We start from the raw sequence: 21,785 nt of genomic DNA, 5'->3' as shown, positions 1-21,785 counted from the left end.
CACGGTGCCGCTGCGTTCACGGATTGTTCCTGCCTCACGCTGTATTCTTTCTGGGGCTGGCGTGACACTGCAAGGATAGATGGATAAAATAATTAAACAAGTACCATGAAGATATTTCAACGTTCCTTAAAAATTTTGAAGAATTGGCGTTCTAAGCTTACAGATGGCTTAACGTCTATTACAGAGCTGATTGTGTGGCGATTGGGTATTTGGAGAAAGAAAAGGAAGGACAGGAATTGGGGGTTAGTACATTTCAGAGAGACGGTACTGCTGAAATAAAGTATTTCATCGAAGGTCACGCATGGTGCAGCAAGCATCTTGCGTAAGACATGAACAATCACTGCGATATTGTGTTCCCATGTTTAATAACATGCTTTAACTCCTATCATCATGAAAATTATATCACATATATATCTTAATATTTTAGTTATTCAGAGAAGTGTAATATCACAAATGTAATGGATTCTGTGTCCTGTTGGAGGAAGAGAAAGCCCACATATTGAGTCACACACATAGAGCACATAGAAGATCACATACAAAACAAAGCATTTAACATGCTACTTTAGTTACGATGGGATTTGAGAAACTAATAAATTAAACAGTTTTAAGATGAAGTTTATGATGTTCTACTTGAATGACAAAATAAACTACGTGATTAAAGTGGACATTAGATTAATGTTGATATTTCATGCTTTTCCCCCTGTGTCCCTATTTTTTTTTTCTCTGTACCCTAATAAGCTTTCATATGGCACTCAGATGGTGGGCTATGACTTTGATATCTGACAACTTCTTTTTTAGATAGATAGATAGATAGATAGATAGATAGATAGATAGATAGATAGATAGATAGATAGATAGATAGATAGATAGATAGATAGATAGATAGATAGATAGATAGATAGATAGATAGATAGAAAATGTTTCTCATAGAATCTTTACAGAATTAAAGATTTATTCTTCACAAAGTGGTATTCCAAATACACAGACACTCCAAAGCAAACAAAGTTTCAAAACAGAATCCAAAGAGTGTATTTTTAATACAAAGCAACAGGTTGAGAAATCCAGTAAAATCACAAAAGCATAAGGCACAGCCAAAGAACACAAGAACTCGACATCTCAGAGAGCGCATTCATAATGAAACTGTGAGAAACCTTTGGTATTTATAGGGCTGCTCCTGGTACTGAATGGCAGATGAACCGCACACAAACCACATGGAGCTTAACACAGGTAGCTTATAGATATGATCAAATACAAAGAATAATACAAATACTTAACAAAATCAACATTATCATCAATAAATAAACAAAAAAGACATGAAACACGACTTTGAGGACCATCCAGGGGAAGGACATCTTGCTGAAAAATGTTGCGGTCAGCATGGGTGTAGAGAGGGGATTTCATGCATCACTAATAAGCAGGAATTCTAGGAGGAAACAACAAAATCAGATGATCATAGAACCATAAACCAAAGTGAAGGTCAGTCTGTGAGTTTGGCTCTCCTTCACTTCTACTTCTTCAACTTTCACCTCTGTGTCTGGATTGGACTATACAGTGTGGAGTGACACATTGTGCTCGCCTATTTTCCTTGAAATAAAGACAAACCCCTGTGGTCTGGACCTGACTGTCCAACTTTGACACCCCGTAGGCACTGTACAATAGATATATATATTAAAAAAAAAACAGCTAAGGTGATAGATATATAGATAGATAGGAAGGAAAGGCACCGTATGATAGGCAGACAGGGAAGCTGCTATATAATAACAAAATTACTGTTATTACAGTATAGATAGTATTTATTGACTTACTTCCTACAGTGTAAAGCCACGAGTGCAGAGCTTCCCATGTACAATTACAAAGTACAGCGATGGCAAAAGTACATTCTTGATCTGATGTAGAACAGTCATCATATAAGTAAATAACTCAAGGTAAATAACATTAGATCTGGCTTTTATGTAAGTAACATATAAATGTTAATGTTTCGGGCACATGCACCATCCTTTGTATGTAAGAGTCAGATCTAATGTCATTACCTTTATTTATTTACTTACTTCCTACAGCATATAGTCACAAGTGCAGAGCTTCCCATGTACAGTACGTATACAAAGTACAGCGATGGCAAAAGTGCATTCTTGATCCGATGTAGAACAGTCATCATGATCTGAGTTTACCTCTGTTACAGCGCATCTGTGAAAGCAGCAGTGTCCAATGGATGGTAGGTGAGTGGATGTTTGAGTTGGGATCGTGAACGAGGCTGAGAGAATAACAGAATAAAGTATCATAAATTACACCGGCTGTTCCAGATTGGAATCAAATGTATGTTTTGATTTTAAAATAGTAAGAATACGTGCAGCTCACTTTTCAAAGCAGACTCATCTAGGATCGAACCCGTAAAGTTCAGATCACCAGTCAAGAGCTGATACCATTGTGCCACCACAGCGCTCTTAGCACATGTGAGTCAATATCACACTCTAACACCGGGTGTTTTTCTGCAGTTATATTTTTGAATTTTTTTTATATTTGCATCTTTTGTGAAAGTGTTTTTTTGATATTTGGAATTAAGGCTTCACACATTATAAACTTGTCTACATTTTGTCAATTATGACTAAAACATGAAAAATGTTTCTTTTTTAATGATGTGTGAACATAGATCTATGTAGACACGGAACACACATGAAATACAAGTGTTCCAAATAATGATATAGTATTTATAAAAGATGTTATTTTGCTTGACTACTCACTCTATACAACTCCAAGTAACTGACACGCAGGGAAACAGAGCTGGGCTGAGAAAACTGTGCGGCAGTGGGAGATGTGATATTAGGCTGCTTGCGGTTTGCTGTTTAGCCACAAATTTAGAAGAAAAAAGACGCTGATGGAGAGGTGTGAAACGTTTTAAGGTGGGACAGATCTACAAGTTTTTCTGTAGGCTCTAGTAATTCTAGTGTTAACCAAACTGAAATGAGGATGTGGGTGGAAGATCTGGAATAACAGGAGAAAACTCACTGAGGCACTGGAAGAACTGGGAAACTTCACATGGAAAGTTAAAAGAGGACAGTGGATCTGAGATTGAACAAATGCCACAGCTGGAGAAACTTATTATCTTTTGTCATAAAATATTTAAGCTTAAGTAAAACATTTGAAGGTGTATTTTATATAAAGTCTGCACTCAGTGAAACAGTAGTGATGCTTAAGTTGTGGAGTATAATAAAACTAGGGAATAGTAAAATGAATAAGAAAAGACCATTAAGATCTCCAGAATGAATCAAGAATACACCAGATCTCCAAATGAGGCTTTTTATAGGAAATGACAGGCTGTCCAATCAGAATGTAATCTCCTGACAACAAAAGAATCTGAAGAACTCATCTTTTAAATTGTATCATTACAGTGAACATGGAGAGAATGTTAATACGATCTTAGCTCAATAATTCACAAGTGGAAAGTTTGTAATGAAATAATACAAATTATGAGTGCAAATGGCGATAAAGTCATAAAATATAAAAATATAACTCACTTAGTAAGTACTATAAGTCTTTATATTGTACTCAGTTTATAGAAAATGAGACACAATCTGAGGAGTTCTTTGTTTTAATACAAATACAACAGCTGGACATTCTTAGTGCAAAGAAACTGGGCAAACCTCAGACCCTCTCAGAACTACTGGATGCTATAAACTCAGTCCAAAGTGGGAAAACAGCAGGGGCCTCATGTATAAACGGTGCGTACGCACAGAAATGTTGCGTAAGAACTTTTCCACGTTCAAATCGCGATGTATAAAACCTACACTTGGCGTAAAGCCACGCACTTTTCCACGATACCTCATGCCTTGTCGTACGCAAGTTCTCCGCTCGGTTTTGCAAACTGGCGGCACCCAGCGTCAAAGCAATAGTACTGTTCTTGTGTGATTACTCATTATTTTCATGACACGGCTTTATAAATACACAGAAACTAACCGCATATTGTTTATTAGTGTAATGCATCTGATTGTAATTAACTCGTAACAATATAATGGTCCAGGGAACAGCCATAGTATTCCAAATGCCATAACTGCTTTAGCGTTGTTACTCTCACTTCTCCTTCTTCTTCTTCTTCTTCTTCTTCTTCTTCTTCTTCTTCTTCTTCTTTCAGCTCCTCCCGTTAGGAGTTGCCACAGCGGATCATCTTTTTCCATATTACTCTCACTGCACCACTCGGAGTATTTATATCACTGTATCTGAGTGTGAATCACAGCAGCAGCTGATCGGAAAGAGAATTAGCGGTATACAGCTTTAAGGACACGCTGTCTCAGCCACTGCAAAACGTTTTAAAGCCTTTCCTGTACAGACCTCGCGGTTCAGAAACAGTTTAATCCCAAGAACTTTAAATGCACTCAATCAATTGCTCCTTGTAGAACGGTTTGTACTTATAAGTACAATCACCCCACTGTAAACTTACACTACAGTTATAATATCGCCACTTTATAAAGCGCGTATTTACATATGATGACGATATCATTTTTAAGATGAAATGCAGCAAAATATGTTTGTTAAATTATACAGGTAAAACTTTAACTTCATTTAAATAATCTATATTCTTCACTGGGAGTGTCGTGAAGGATAGAATAATTAAACATGTACTATGAAGAAATTTCAATGTTATTTAAATGTTTTGAAGAATCGGCGCTAAGCTTACAGATGGCTTAACGTCTATTACAGAGCTGATTGTATGGCGATCGGTTACTTGGGGAAAGAAAAGCACTGACTGCAGTGACGGCTACGCCAATATATATTGAATATAAAACAGAAAGAGAAAATAACAACACAGCTAAAAACGCAGCGACAAATTTCGACAATAAATTATTTCATCGAAAAAAACACATGTTTAATAATGTGCTTTAACTCCTATCATCATGAAAATGACATCACGTATACATCTCAGTATTTTAGTTATTCAGAGAGTTGTAATATCACGAATGTAATGGACTCTGTGACCTGTTGGAGGAAGAGAGCCGGTTTAAGAAGCAAGTAGTGATTCACACACATAGATCACATACGAGTAGAAGATCAAATACAAAACAAAGCATTTAACGTGCTACTTTAATTACGATGTGATTTGAGAAACTGGTTGATTAAACGATTTTAAGATGAAGTTTATAATGTTCTACTAAATGAAAAAATAAACTACGTGATTAAAGTGGAAATGTCGAGATTAAAGTTGACATTTCGTGCTTTTGTGCCTTTTTTCTCTGTACTCTAATAAACTTTCATATGACACTCAGACAGTGGGCTTACAACTCTTCTTTCCACGGCGACTTTGATATGTGACTTCTTTTTTATTTCCGCCACTGTGCGATTTTGTGAATGTGAGCTTTCAAGTTTCTCTAACACGCTATGTCACTCGATCAACTGCCTTTTGTTGATTATTCCACGGTTTATTTGAACAATAGTATGTTTTTCCTTTGCCTCCACTTGGTATTCGCTGAAATTCTTATATTTTCCCCGTGCTTTTCCCATTGTCTTTTCACAGAAGGCTGGGCTTGAGGGCGATTTATATTGATTTGCAAATTCAAATAGGCGTAATTCTGGGAGGTTACATAATGTGCGTGCACGAGCGTTACTTTTCACGCTGATCGGGATTTATGTAACAGAAGAACGTGGAAGTTGGAGTACGCACAGATTCCTGCATCTGGATTTTTCTGTGCGTAAGCACATTTCGGCTTTTGTGCTTACGCCATGTTATAGTGCGAGTTCTACGCACGGCGTTATACATGAGGCCCCAGGACCTGATGGCAACCAGTGGAATTTAATGAAGATGTTTTCAATTCAGTTAGCTCCTTTATTATTAGCAATGTTTACAGAAGCTACAGACAACAAAATTCTACCTCAAACTGCTCATGAAGCATTAATTCCTGTTTTTACAAAGAAATATAAGTATTTATCACAATGTGCATCATACAGACCACTGATCACTGATGCTCTGAACTATTTGAAATTGGAAAAAACCAAATTCTCACTACAGTAAGAAGATCTGTTCAAAAAGTATTTTAAAATATGGCAAGATCTAATTAATAAAAATTTAAAATAAACATTCATAGCAGGGGAAAATAATATTCTGCCTTTTTAGTATTTATTTATTTATTTTCCAAAATTGTTAGGTCCTGCTCCCAGCTCTCCTCTGTTTTTCTTGGGTGAATCCTGTTTGGTTGTTTGATTTTATTTTTTTTTTTCTCCTGCTTTCTGTTTCTAACTTTCTCATCTTTTAATTATTATTTTTAGTTTGACTTTGAAAGTCATTTAATAAATAAGTTGAACTTGATAGCATGTAATGCTATTTTCTTGAAATAAATAAAACTTAGAACATTAAGGAACGTTGTACCTGCTAATCCAGTGGTTCTCAACCTGTGGGGCGGAAATTAACTTAAACTACATTCTGATACTAGAATAATAAATATAGAGTTAGATAAATGTCAATAAAAGTTAAATAGGTATAATAAAATATACATCTACATTTCAAAAAAATATTAGGGGGCGGGGGCGCAATTAAAACTGTTATGAAAACTCGGGTTGCAAATACTTAGAGGTTGAGAACCGCTGCGCTAATCTAATTCAGAACATCAGCGTCGACCTTCAGTGTGAGTTTCTGTTAGTAGAGCAGCTGATGGAATATCAGAGGACTTTAGGGTGATGCTGTCTGAGTCTCCACTGAATAACAGATAGGATTCTATCATCAGTGAGAGGCCATGAAGGACACCACAAAACGTCTTCTCTAACTCTCCCTTCTCCTGTTCAGTGAAGCTCTGCTGCTCAAGTTCTCATTTATTTCTCCTTTCTTTGATATGAAGTGTTGTCTTCCTATTCCACTCACCTTCATGTCATCCATCGCCCTCCTCGTCTCCTTCAGTGTCTTCTCTCTCTCCTCAAGTCTCCTCCTGATGTTACTCAGTGTCGCCCCCAGCTGTTTCTGTTTGGACACAAAAGAGGACACGTGTGGGCAGATAAGAATCCACGTTCACTTTATGAGTTCTTCTTCTCTTTCTGACTCCTGATATTTTCACAGCACATTTGTTTGACATTTGATGACACAATTTAGATTTAATTTAACAAACAGGAATGACAATAAAGATTAAAAGAAAGGTTTAATTTAATTGATGCAAGATTGAGTTTGGGCTTGAAGAGTACGTCAAATACAGAAGACAGTTTGAAGGCACACCAGTGTGTGAGTAGTTCTTGACGTTTAGAAGACATCACATCGACAAACTGGGAAATGTGAAGTTCACACAACACCAAAAATAATTAAAACAAACTGGAGTGTAAAGTAAAGAAACTTGTGAAAGACCAGGAGGACATAAACACGTCATGTCAGTAATTATAGGATCTACAAGGACATTTAGTATCCTGAGTCGGACATGTGAGGATGTTGTCTGCCGTTGTCATTTTCTGGAGTCAAATAAGATACTGAAATACACAAATAATTCTGTTGAATTCAGGAAGAAGGCAACTTAATGGAATTCTAAAACTCAAAAATGATATTCTTATACGTTATTTACATCGTGTGATTTGTTTATAGGACTGAGATATTTTGTAACCTAAATGTGTATTTTTTTTTGTTTTTTGGTTTCTCCAGAGCCTTCAAGACCACCCAGCCATCCCTGTTAAGGGGTCAGCTCAGAGATCTGCAGGTGGGTGAGCCTGTGGTGTCCCGATGATGGACTATCTGTCAGGCAGAGCGCAGTTTGGGAGACTCAAGGACTGTGTGAGCAACACTGGAGCAGCACAAGGAACAGGCCTGTCTGCTTTACTCTTCACTCTGCGCACTTCAGACTAGAAAGAACAATTTTATTTTTCTTTTATGTCCAAAAATCACCCAAGGAGTGTCTCAGTGGGCTTTAGCAGACCCTGTTTTTGAGAGCCCCCTACTCCAGATTCCCTAAGAAGAGAAGAAAAAAATCCCAAATAAACTATGTAGGGAAAGAAACTGGAATAAATCTTGGCAGGGCAATTCAGAGAGAGACCCCCTGTAGGTACGCTGGGCATGCAATGAGTGTCAAACACAAGTAATCTTCTTCACAGAGCTAGATGGCCAATCCATCATGGCCACCTCAGAAACACAACACAACAGTACAAACTACAAGGCAGAATGCAAGAATAGATGAGACCACTCAGTAAATACAGAGCTACCACATATGAGGACACATATTTGTGCAAATACATCAAAACAAAATAAAAACTAAAGAACAAAAATGAGAAACAACAACATCTGACCATCACCTCATTGTAGGACCACAGCCAGATTGTAGAAGAAGAGTCAGACAAGCCAGCCTCATAATGGCTTCTGTGTCTGTCACTGTCACAGCCCTTGTCATCGGGTTGAACAAAGGCAGCTACAGACTCCAAAGGGCAGAAGAAAGCCGGGGAGTCTTATGAAGCCATGAAGCCCACCTGAGGAATCACAAACACCTGTGACGCTAAGGGTCCCCAACATTATGGTGTCCTGAAATGGGGGGACTGTGTAGAAAAAGTGCTGTGTGACTGAAATGTCTGTAAATAAACTTAAATGAAAGTCTGCCGTGTGCACTTTAATCACGATGTCTGAATTGTTTGATTTAATTTAATTAAATTCAAATTCATAGTTTCATTAATGTGAAATATCTAACCAGCTAAACTATGGAAAGAAAATGACACATCATATAAAAATGATTAAAATATGTAGCATAACTGTTACAATTCCACAAATTTTCAAGATGTAAGAGATTTTTTTAATCACTTCAGAGTTCTATATTTATTTTAATTGAATTCAACTAATTCTTTTATGGACACCCTACTATTTTAGTTTTAGTCACATATGACCAATACAATTTTTGTATATAAGAATTTTTTTTCTTTTTAGTGCATTTTTAAATAAAATCGTGTCATTTAAAAATCTTTTTTTACATATTTTTTCTGCATCCAAAAATATAAAAACATCTGGAAACTGCACAGGAATTAAAGAAATAGCTTGGAATGTCAGAACTATGAAGAAATCTGCCTAGTTTATGGCTGAAGTTCATTAATTGTTAAATGACCGACATCTTAGTCTACCTAACATGCAGATATTTAGATTATGGGATGAAGACAAAGCATCAGCAGGAAACCTACACGGCCATGAGGAGAACATGCAATCCAATATAACATATTTATGATATATGGACAACTAACGGTGTACGTATTCAAGAACATTCAGACAAATGACTTCCACAAAAACACAAAACATGATTCTGCGTTAGTTTAGTTTGTACTTTTTCTCACTCTTACAGAAAAAGGCACATCAATTGTGACTTTTATTTCTCTAATTTTTATCCAAAAATTTACCAGGACACAAACCTTCTTTCAGAGCTGCTTTTCAATGTTCTCATCTCAGTTCTGGTCTCTCAGAAGCTTAGGTGGATCAGTTCTCTCACACTCTCTCTTACTCTCACATAGCAACATGGATTTGGAGACGCATTGCCTGAACTCAATTACAGCTCCCCTGTATATCTGTGTGTGTGTGTTTGTATGTGTGTGTGTGTGTGTGTGTAACACTGCTCTCAACTGATAGAAGACTAGTTTAGTTTTCTCACTGAATTTATAAAGAGACCCTCACAATAGCTAACACCTTCTACTTCACACAGTTATGCTGATGTCAATTCCCAGAATTCACTCCTCTCTTTATTTTACTACCAAGTTACAGCCAGGAGTTCAAAGAGTTTAATTTATTGTACAAAACTTTGACTTAACTCTGCAGTACAATACAGACTGACGTGTGACTCATTCATGAGATCAACCAAACTCACACTGAAATTCTTCAAAAATGGACCAACAAGACAAAGCAAACAGCCAGCTAGACCCATTTGGTGTGTGTGTGGCGTCACTACAGATGGTGTCTATTTGTGTGCTCAGACTGTCGACTGAATTCTGTTTACACTGACACTCCATGGTGAGTTACTACGCTTACAGCAGCCATCTTGGTAAGAACATCTCATGAGGGTCAGAATGTCAGATATTACTATGAGCAGCTCACAGGACAATTGTACCCTGCCAGGGGACGTTTCTTGTTTGCAGGATGTAGTTTTTCACCTACTGTCTTAGAGCACAAAGAAACTGAGCAAGAGAGACCACTTGGCTCACTTGACTGCTTAATGAGTGTCCCATCCTGGGCTGTTTCTTGCCTGTAGTTGAAAAATCGAATTTATAAGATGAATGAACAGATTCTTCTGTTACACTACATTACATATCCTTTAACTTCTGTTATTTAGTTTGTTTCCATTAAACACTAAGCCCCACTCACCTGTTTTTCTTCTCTTTCCATCTCCAGCTCAATCATTTCATGATTTTTATGTCCAGTCACAACACACATCATGCAGACACACATCTCGTCAGTTTTACAGAATATCTCCAGATTTTTCTGATGTTGCTCACAGAGTTTCTCCTTCAGATTTCTATCAGGATCAACCAGCTTGTGGTGCTTCAGGGCTGCTACTTCATTGTGAGGCTGCAGATGAGTCCTACAGTAAGAGGCTGGGCAGGTTAGGCAGGACTTCACCGCTCTGAACTTCTTCCCAGTACAGAAATCACACTCCACGTCTCCAGGGCCAGCATAATTCTTGGATGGAAGAGGAGGAGGACTGAGTGCCGTCTTCTTTAATTTCTTGATGACTTCATTATGCAGGATAGTTCTTTGCAGTGCTGGCCTTGTGGTGAAGGTGTGTCTGCACTGAGGACAGCTGCACACTTGGCTCTGATCCCAGCAGTCCGTGAGGCACTTCAGACAGAAACTGTGACCACAGGGGATGGTGACGGGGTCAGTCAGGGTGTCCAGACACACCGAGCAGGTGAACGCGTCCTGTGATACAGACAGCTGGTCAGCCATCGTCAGTCTGAGGAGAGGCAGGCAGAGAGAATCAGTCAGACAAAAAAGGAAGTGACTTGTGAGGAAACGAAAGGGAAAGTTTGTGCTCAGTGAGGAGGAGGAGGAGGAGGAGATTTAAAAAAAAAGCTGAAAGCTCACAGAGAGGACATCTGAGGAGATGCTGAGGATGAACAGTTAATATGAGACAGGAGCTCAGAGAGTGAAGACCACAAAGAGACAGAAGAGATGGTCTGTTAAAGTGTAATTCACGTCAGTATTTCTTAGTTATTTATTACACACTGCAGTCCACATTTGACAGACACAGAGCTCAGTGCACACTGACAGACGGAATACAATGAAAATAAAACACAACACAGCAATGACTGTAAACAGATTTGCATGGCACCATGCTGGTCATCTTTATTAGTCAGACTGGTGTGGGTGAGGAGAATAAACTGATTGATGTTAATCCATTAAATCATGAATTTTTGTTTTTTTCTTTGTCCATGTCAGTAATTTCTCAGATTATTCAGTAAATCCACCAACTCTTAGACTCCCAACAAGGTAGTCTAAGCCCTTGAATGATATGATTTATTGATAAAAAGATTGTAGAAATATGAAAGGTTTTTAAAAATTGACATAACAGACAGGATACAAGACAGACAGACAGGTAACACTGAGCAGGTGTTGGCCACTCTTAGCTCCTTCACAGGTTATACAAGTCGTATTATCACAGGATTTGTGAGACTAGGCTGGTGTACTTCTGCACTCTACGATTAACACACAGACATTCATGTGTGTTAGAAGAAAGTTAAAGCCGACTGTCTCCTAGTGATTCAGCTGAATGCACAAAGCATCTAAGTTAATGCAGAAACAGAGAAGATGAACTCAGCGCTAAACGTAAGTTCTATCTACTCTCTGCCCGTTGAGGGTAGGTTTATATGTGGTGTGTCCTGCAGCATGTACAGTTCAGGTTTTCCAGTCGACAGTGTAGACAGCTTCACCTGACAAAAGTATTTAGTTAATTTGGAGTTGGGAAATTAGGTGACTTGGAGGACCGAGTTACAAACCTGGCAGCAATTATGCAAAAAGAAAATTGAATCAACTTGGTTTGTTTAGAGCATTCGCTGACTTCTGATTCGGCTTTAGTCTCTCCAGGTCCTACTGTAGTAGGAAGTCAGCAGCACCAATTCAGCCACAGGGCGTATGGGTAACAGTGAGACAAGAGTCTAAGAAGCCAAAATTGAGTCCCTCTGCACCCAGGTCACCAATTCGGACCCAGAACAGATTCTCAGCACTCTGCAGCACGCCTGTGGATCCTGAGAACAACAAAGTGCTCATAATTGGTGATTCCTTAGTGCAGAATGTCAGAATTCCAAACTATGTTAAACCAGCAGTTAATGTTGAATGCCTGCCAGGTGCGAAGATTTCTGAAATAGAGGCCCAATTGGATTGTATCACCGATGATGAAGTATCTACCTTATTGCTGCATGTCGGCACTAATGATATTTATTTACAGCAATCTGAGGTATTAAAGAGGAACTTCATCTCTCTATACACCAAAGCTAAAAGAAAATTTCAGTATTTAGTTGTTAGTATCTGGCCCCTTACCAAGATTATATAGAGGGGATGTGATTTATAGCAGATTGTGTTCCCTTCACTGCTGGCTAGAAACCTGGTGTGTAAATAAAAGCATAGCCTTTGTGAAAAATAAGGATGATTTTTAGGGAAAAGCCTGGATTTGTCAAAAGAGATGGTCTTCATCCTAACTAGAGGAAATCTTTAGTATTATCCCAAAATATGGCAGCAAAACTACCTGGCTGACTGATGAGAGCACCATCCAGGCCTCAGTCATGTGATCTTAAATCACAGACTGTTGTTTATCCCACCTGTTACTATCCTGAAGCTGTTATCCATATATTCCCTGTTGTGGGGCATCCATTACATTTAGTCTTGATGCAGACGTTAAATTAATTGATAACCAAAAATAAGGCATTTAAATTATTCAGAGAGCTGTAATATCACAAATGTAATGGATTCGCTCTCTTGTCGGAGGAAGAGAAAGCCTGTTTATGAAGCATACAAAACAAAGCATTTAACATGCTACTGACTTACTTACTTACAGTGGGATTTGAGAAACTATTAAATTGAACGATTTAAAGATGAAGTATATGATGTTCTACTTTAATGACAAAATAAACTATGTGATTAAAGTGGATTACTATTCACGCTGACCAGGATTTATGTAGCAGAAAAACATTGAAGTTGGTGTACGCATAGATTAATGCATCTAGATTTTTTTGTGCGTATGCACATTTCCGCTTTTTTCCGTACGCCATGTTTTAGTGTGAATTCTATGCATGGCATTATGCATGAGGCCCCTGGTGTGCTTTATCACAGATACACACCCAACATTGTTCATCAACTGAATTCTGTTCTAAGTATTACATAATAAAGACTCTGGACAGGCGACTTCTTATCACTGTGGTGTACATTCTGTGTTAATAAACAGTCAGAAATTACATTGATGAACTCTGTCTGTGTGTCATATTTTATAAGGTATAACAGTTAACATTTGGATAAGTAAACCCCAGCATTTTAATCATATCCTCTGTAAATTTGCTTTTTTTCAAATTACTAAAAGCTTGCAGACGTTTTTAAAATGTGGAGAACTGAATTGTGTGCATCGCTGCAGGCTCAGATCACTGGAGGCAGGTTGATATTTAAAACACGGCTACAGACTTTACAACCTACAACAGGAACACACATAGAAATAACGATTGGTCTAAAAACACAATTAACAAAACAACTTCAACTGAGTAGCATAAAAAGATTAAACAGGACGTCCATTAATACCAGACGTGGCCAGCTAACAAGAGAGAAGAAGAAAACAGAAAATCCAATCATTAGCATCCCTGGAGAAAATAAACCTCTGGAGTGTTGATGGCCATTTATATGACGTAGAGTCAGAGACGGTGACACGTTTGAAGACCTCAGCCTACTGGCCACCCACCTCCTGCTGGTCCTTCTACCGTACACGTCTGTGCTGTCATTCTAATTGGTCCTTTAACTCTTCAAATCCAAGGCTCCCGATACCTCAGGTGTCTTAGTCATGGGCTACTAAATAGCTGGGCAATGGAGAAGTGGAACAGTAGAATACTGAAATGAGAAGAGAAACAGAATACAGAAGGTTTAGTAAGAGTTCATGATGATTATATTACCGAACACTTTAATACAAATGACTAATGGATATGTAATAAGCACAGTTAACAGTCAGCCCTACCAGCTATGCCAGGCTAAAGTGGTGAGTCCTCAGCCTGAGAGTGAAGGGGCACCTCCTATATGAGTAGGCAGATCAGTCCATGGTCTTGAGGCCCTGCAGCTAACAGCTTGACCTCCCCCTGCTGTTTCAATAGTCCTTGGACTCTTTAGTAGACTGAAATTGTGAGATCTTAATGTGCACTCGGTGTGAATGTGCAGACAAGTTCAGAGACGTACAGGAAGTGGGGCCTCAGCCATTTAAAGCTGTTTGTGCCTGTTTGACACTCTTATCTGTATATGATGGTCTGTAGCCCACTCCTAAAGTCAGGTCTGTACCCTTGATGGTTTTTAGTCAAATGTCTGTACCCAGACTGTAGGTTCAGATTTAAAGCAGACGGTTACTTAAGTCTTTCCTTAATGAAAATGAATACCACAAACAAACGCTGTCATTTCTAAATCTTTGGTATCCCTTTCTGTTCTCCTCATCCTCATCCCTGGGCCTTAGCCAGGTTTCATTTCCTTCAGTTTCATCATATTTATGTGTTCTTCCATATAACTGACATTCTTTTGTTTTCTTTATGATTATGTTGTGTGGTTAGATCTCGTGTTTTCAACAGATAACCAGTTTTATTGTGATTTATCTTCCATAGATTAGACATTTAAAAGTTACCTTTCACATTTTTATTATTCTCACGGCCTGTTCCTCTTCATGAACTTTTAAGCCTGGTCTTTCTTAAACTCACTTACAGCTACACACTCATGTTATTTTTGTTCCTTCTCACTCTTATCATAGCTTTTCATTCTTTTGTAACTTACTATTAGGTTTACAGTCTTTTCATTTATTACTCTTATATTTTTGTTTTCCAGTCAGTAGTTTGATTCTGTTGACAGGTTTTCCTCCTGTGCTGCTTTAGTGACTTTTAAAATTATGAGGTGAGCCCTCCTGTCACCATTCAGTTCTCATCGTTCATTAAGTTATTCTCTTTGTTTTGTTGAGAATTTCAATTAAGGATCAATGTGCCATTAGCTATGAAAAGCTTAAGCCTGAAGGAGCTTAAAAGGTCACCATTTATTTCAGCTTAAGGGCCGCTGGCCTGCCTGTCTTCTTTATTTGCTTTGATTTGAACGTCTGTGAGTGAAGGACGTTGTGTTCTCTGAAGGAACTGAGCGAGCAGACAGGCAGATTTTGTTTTGGGGGCACAGGGCTGGGGTTTCCACTGACAGAAGACTCAACAAACTTCCACAGGCATTCAGAGCCTTTCGTTTTGAGAACACTAGGCAAGCTGTCACATTGGTGTATAAATCAATGAGCACTTAAATGACAGTTAAATTTATATATAAGGCTCATCAATACCTTAGGCACTAAAGTTAAAATAAAATGCTTTGTATTAACTGGTTTGAGCCATATAGGCCTTTAAGAATTGATTATTGAAGTTCACATTAGCGTGCATACATATATTTTAACCAGCATTTAAGTCTATATGTCAGTGCTTCTTTCTAAATCATAATAATAATAAATCAAGTTACAGCAGAATTTATTAAACTAGCTAGCTTTGAGCTGTGTAAGAATTCATTATTATAAAGGCTTGCATTTTTCCTTTCTTTCAAAGAGGCAGGAAACACCATGTTTGTCCACTCAAGGAGGTCCGCAGCTGAATCCATATCAGTGAAACTGTGAGGTGCTACTTACTGGCATGGCTACCTATGATATTAGCCTTAAATGATGCTAGCGTGACAAGAAATCATTACTTTAATAGTCCAGTTTTCACATGTGGGTCCTCCTAATTCCAACATAATTGTAAGAACTGATTAACCAAAAGTCTGTCAATCTTTAACACATCAGGATTAGGATGTGAGAACGAAGGGCGGGGTAATCAAGTGATGCTCATCTCCAGGAGGCCAATATGTCCTTCGAGCCAAAGTGGTTGTTATGAAAAGGCAGACTGGGAAAGAGATTGTTATGAGAAAGTCTGTAGGGCAGGGTTAATGGTTGTGAGAAAGTCCACAGGACAAAGGAACATTATGTATAAATGGTGCGTACATATTAAAATGTTGCGTATGCCTGTTTCAACACACACTTTGAGATGTATCAAAACTAAACTTGGTGTAAAGCCAGGCATATTTTCACGGTAGCCCATGACTTTGCGTGCACACTTTTTACAAACTACCGGCACCCAGCGTAAAAGCAGTGCTACGGTTTCTGTAGGGTCCCCCCTTTTCAGATTTGCATCAATGATGTAGGATTTATCAAAAATATTGAAATTAATTGCATATCATTTACAAATTTAAGGCACTTGATTGTAATAATTTTGTAAGAATATTATGGGGCATGCAATGGCCAAATTGATCCAAATACAACAGTTGCTTTAGTGTTGTTGCTCTCAATGCACCATTTAGAGTACTTTAACCCATCATATATGTGTGTGGAATCACAACACTAAGACCGCTGATCGGAAAGCACTGGAGGACATTTATAGCACACGCTGCCTCGGGAAAGCCATCAGCATCCTCATGGATTCCACTCAGTCATGTGCAGTCTATTTGAACTTCTCCAATCCGGCAAATGCTTCAGAGCCTTTCCTGCATGGACCTCTAGGCTCAGAAACTGTTTCATCCCAAGAGCTCTAAACACACTCAATCAGTCCATCAGTCTCAATATGGCTGCCAAGCTGTGCTCTTCATTGTGTTGTCCTTTTCACTTCATGGTGTGTAAGATGCACTTTCATCAGTTGGTCAGAGAGGTAGAGGGCTAAAGCAAGAACATTTATAGGTTTTCTGTCCACACCCTACAGCCAATAGGGCATCATTGGTACTTAAAGGCTTCTGATACAAGCCAATTCCAAACAGCCATACTTCAGACCAATGGGGCTTAGAGTACCTTCATACCTGCCCCCAAAACTATTTGTTGAGCTGATGTTCGCCAGCTAGGCACTCTAGCTTTTCTGTGGGGGTTGATTGAGAGGGTCCTGTAGAGAATCACTAGCCAAACTTATTTGAGGCACTTCCTCCAACCCTGTCATAAAATTCACCATCCTGACTTAATTCTAGGGGGGAAACACAAATGCTTCATACTAATGAAATGCTTATATTGCATTGTTTGCCTAAGTTACAAATAAAGATAATAACAAAATATATATGAACTTGTATGTGAAACTTCACACCATAACACATATGAAAACATTTTCTGTTTTAGCTGTGTGTTCAGCATTTCTTGCCTCACATTTCCTCTATTTTTCAATATTTACCCAGATCGTTGTAGACACGGAACACACATGAAATGTATGTTTTTCAAATCATGATATTTCATTACCTCTATAATAAATTTCTTACAAATGTATCGCCAGATAAACACTTCAACACAGACTTGAGCTGCGAGGATAGTAACGGGGTGATGCCTTTATCTGACTGAATGGGGGGTCTAGCAGGCTGCATTTTCCTAATCCACACATTTGCAAAACAAAAGCGGGCTAACAGCACAGTAATAAGGAGCAGCGAGCTTCCTGCAATTTGTCAGGAAAATTTAAGGAGGTCAAGGACAACGATTAAAATCATAAGCTTCAGGGATCTTAGTGTTAAGTAGTTGTGTTAGTGAATTAAAGGAGTAGGTGGAAGAGAGCGACTTGTCTTTAAACACCATAAAACAGAGATGTTAATTATTGGAGGGAATGACGCTGGTGACAACAATATTTTGTCATCATTTAACACAGCAGGAATCTCCATTAATTAGACTGAAAAAGCCCACAATCTCAGTGTTGTCGTTGACTCTATCATGTCATTTAAAGCGCATGTTACAAAGTTGCCTAATCAGGTTTCTTCCATTTCAGAAATATTGGGAAATTAAGGCATTTTCTAAATAAGAGTGATTCTTAGAAATTAATTCCTGCATTTATTTCTAGTAGGATTGACTACTGCAATGCTGTGTTCACTGGATGTTCAAATTGTACTTTATACAGCCTCCACTTAATCCAAAATGCTGAGTTAAGAATAATTACAAGAAAATACGAACACATAACTCCAGTTCTTAAATCCTTACACTGGCTCCTGGTAAAATTTAGGGCCGATTTCAAAATCCTCCTTTTAACATATAAAGCCTTAAATGGCCAAGGTCCGACTTACATATCTGAACTTATCATGACTTACAAACCTGAGCACACATCGACACTAGAATCCCTGAAGCCTATGACAAAGTAATCCAGGGCCACCTTAAATTACCTCGCACCTCTCCATCAGCGTCTTTTGTTTTGTAAATTTGTCAATCAGCACAAGGAGCAGGAAGCCTGCTATCCCACCCTGATGCAGCTTTAGTCGTACACCAAGTTCTCTCAGCTCGCGTCTTGTTTATATGAGTTTGAGGTGCCTGGAATTGTAGAGGGGAAATAATATCTCGTTAACTAGAACACATAGATTTCTTGTGTGCTCCGTGTCTACAACAATCTGTGTAAACGCAGGATGACAGGAAATGCAAGGCAGGAATTGTTGAACACATTAGTAAAAATAAAAAATGTTTTTCATGTTGTGACGGACAGCCTGGTCCCATGCCCGGCCGGGACGCCTCTGATGCATACGTCCCGGGAGAGCCATCATGGACTTTGCAATACCTTCCCCGGGGCGCTTGGGGGCAGTCTCCCTGGCAGTGGATTCCTCCTCAATCTCCCCTGTGGCTCCATGGGACATGGAGTCCACCACAGCAGCCCGGTTAGGAGATGGGGTGGCCGCTAGGGGGTGCTGCAGAGAGCCAGCCACCACACTGGACGGTTTATCAGCCCCACCCGGAGGTTCAATTAAGACCAGCTGGTCAGGCACCTGGATCACTTCCGGGTGGGGTATAAAAGGGCCTGCCTCCCAGCAATCGAGGCCAGAATCGGGAGGAAGAGGACAAGGTTGCCTGGGAGGAGTGGTGGAGCAGGAAAGTGTGGGTTTGTGTTGGTTTGGTGCTTGGGACTGTGTTGGGCCGGTCGGACACGGGGAAGATGTGTGCCCACGGCTGAAGAGCAACAAAAATAAATACCTGTGAGTGTGAACACGTGCCTCTGTGTATTCTGTGCCGGGTCGGGCGCTATATAGCGCCTTTATCACAATGTCTTAGTAATAATTGACAAAAGGAGTACATGAAGTGTATAATGTGTGAAGACTGAAGTCCAAATATTAAATAAACACTTTCACAAATGGTACAAGGATAACAAAACAAGTGTACTTTTATTCAAAAATTTAACCATAGAAAAAGAAATTGGCTTAGGGTACAAATTAGAAATGTCTGCTTGGTTGGTGCAGCTGTAAGAACTGCTATCTCATAATCAAGAGGTTGTGGGTTTGATTCCTGGGTCCTGGTATGGTACTTGTAGAAGTTAGCAATTTTTTCAATTCAGTTTTATTCTCTCAATCACATCCACCACCCAACCAACCCCCACCCAATCTGTCACTGCTTGTACAAAATATTTGCTAAATGTATGTACTTCAAAATTTATGTGAAGATTAAAATCCATCAACTAAATACATGATTATCATATAGTGACTTTTGATAAAACACGGTAAATTCATTTGTGAATAGGGACGACAGCACAGGAGGTCAGAAAATTAATAGCAGAACATAAGAAAATAAGAAATTTAACAAATGAAAGGAGTCCATTCTGTCCATCAAGCCCATTTGTTTAGCTAATATGTATGCTGCCCCAACATCTCATCAAGATTCTTCTTCAGGTTCTCAATGTTTCTGCTTCACCTCCATGTCTCAGTAGTTTGCTTCACAGTCCTACAACTCTTTGTGTACAGAAGTGCTTCCTGACTTCAGTATTAAACGCATTTCCGCTTAATTTCCAGTCATGTCCTCAAGTGTGTGATTCACCCTTAAGCCTAAAGAATGTTGCTGGTCTGCTTTATCGATGCCTTTGAGGATTTTAAATACTTGAATGAGGTCCTCATATTGTCTCCTCTGCTCACACTAAACAGGTTTAACTCTCTGAGTCTGTCACAGTTGGCCTTGTCCTGAAGTCTTGGGATGCCCATGGCTGCTCTCCTCTGCTCAGCTTCATGTGCTGCTTTGTCTTACTTCTGTTTCACTTGAATATCAGAACCTCTGAAGAGTCACCCACATTTTTAGAAGTCCTGTGTAGCTCCTCACATAAACTGCTCCAAGGCCTCTTTATTGGCTGACGTTTCTTCATTTATGAAGTCAAAGTTTTCTAATTTGCCAGGGCAGTTTGCAGTAAATTCTCACCATCTGACTCTGCTCTCAATAAATGATGTCAAGTATACATCCTAGTTGTGTGAATCATCAGAGCTTTACTCCAAGCAAGTAACATTATGTTGAATTTATGTGCTGTTCTTTTGTTTTATAATTTGATGTGAATCACTTCACTAATAGAGGGTCCACAATGGAGGATCTGATTTTCATTCCTGGTCTATTATGTCATCTATTTTTTGACTGTTGGTTCATTTGGGTTTTTTGAATAAGTCAATTCCTGAGATGCCCCAAAGGTTAACATCTGGTTTTAAATTTTCAGCAGTTGTTTGATTTAATATGTTTGAACTAAAGTGTCTGAGTTTCCAAAGGTTCTGTTGTGTTTGGATGAGGAAGATGCTTTTGATGGAGTTGAATGAGGATATTTGTGTACTCAAGTATGCAAATATGAATTTCGTCTCAATGTTTGTGCATGGATTGAGTTACCGTACTGTAGTTCAGAAGTCTTGGTTTGTATAAATAAGATCCATTGTGACAATTTGAGTTTAGAATGTGGAACCAGGCTGGGGACGTCCATTATCACCAATGCCTTTTGTACTTGTTATTGTAACCTTTACCTGTTCATTTACAGAAGCAGTCAGAGATAAAAGGCATCATAAGGAAATGTGCTGTAAAATAAGCCTTCATGCTCCCCTGGTGCGCTTTATTGCAGAGCCACACCCGACATTGTTCTTCAGCTTTTGTAAAATTCTGCAATGCTTCTGTGTTTACCGACTTTACCTGCCTTGTTTTTAAACCTGCCCCCCTGCCCCTCGACTGCCTATTATATTATTATTACCAGTTTGTCTCTTTTAGATCAGTTTTCAGTTTTCTTTACACCTTTCAGTCCACACAATGTGAGGCTTCTTATCTCTTGATCCTAGCAGATAGTCGACCTTTACCCCTGAACTCTGTTCTGATTATTACACAATAAAGGCTCTGGATAAGCGGCTTCTTATCACTTTGGTGTTTAAACATTTTGTGTTAATAAACAGCCCGAAATTACAATGATGAACTCTGTCTGTTTGTCATATTTGATAAGTTTTCCTAATTAATATTTGGATAAGTAAACTGCACCATTACCTCCAGCATATCCTCTGTAAATTTGCTTTTTTCAAATTACTAAAGCCTGCGGTGGGTTGGCACCCTGCCCAGGATTGGTTCCTGCCTTGTGCCCTGTGTTGGCTGGGATTGGCTCCAGCAGACCCCCGTGACCCTGTATTCGGATTCAGCGGGTTGGAAAATGGATGGATGGAATTACTAAAGCTTGCAGACGTTTTTAAAATGTGGAGAACTGAATTGTGTGCAGGCTCAGATCACTGGAGGCAGGTTGATATTTTAAACATGACTACAAACTTTACAAACTACAACAGGTACACACATAAAAAGAAAGATTAGTTTAAAAACACAAGAAACAAAACAACTTCAACTGAGTAACACAAAAGGATCAAACAGGACACGTCCGTT

At 38.8% G+C, this 21,785-nt stretch overlaps 1 protein-coding gene across 1 annotated transcript in view; it reads right to left on the bottom strand.

The window, feature by feature from the left end:
- Positions 1 to 10,917, bottom strand: part of LOC120529041 (tripartite motif-containing protein 16-like) — a 33,503-nt gene extending 22,586 nt beyond the window's left edge. Inside the window, exons 1-2 of the mRNA XM_039753102.1 lie at positions 10,280 to 10,917; positions 6,842 to 6,937 (exon numbers count right to left, since the gene is read on the bottom strand). Coding sequence (XP_039609036.1) covers positions 6,842 to 6,937; positions 10,280 to 10,861 — 678 coding nt within the window. The 5' untranslated portion in view covers positions 10,862 to 10,917. The remainder of the gene's footprint in view (positions 1 to 6,841; positions 6,938 to 10,279) is intronic.
- Between the last annotated feature and the right edge of the window lie 10,868 nt (positions 10,918 to 21,785).

The sequence above is a fragment of the Polypterus senegalus genome, chromosome 4, assembly GCF_016835505.1.
Source record: "Polypterus senegalus isolate Bchr_013 chromosome 4, ASM1683550v1, whole genome shotgun sequence".
In the NCBI taxonomy this organism is placed as follows: Eukaryota; Metazoa; Chordata; class Cladistia; order Polypteriformes; family Polypteridae; genus Polypterus; species Polypterus senegalus.
This window is presented reverse-complemented; position numbering and strand designations above follow the sequence as displayed.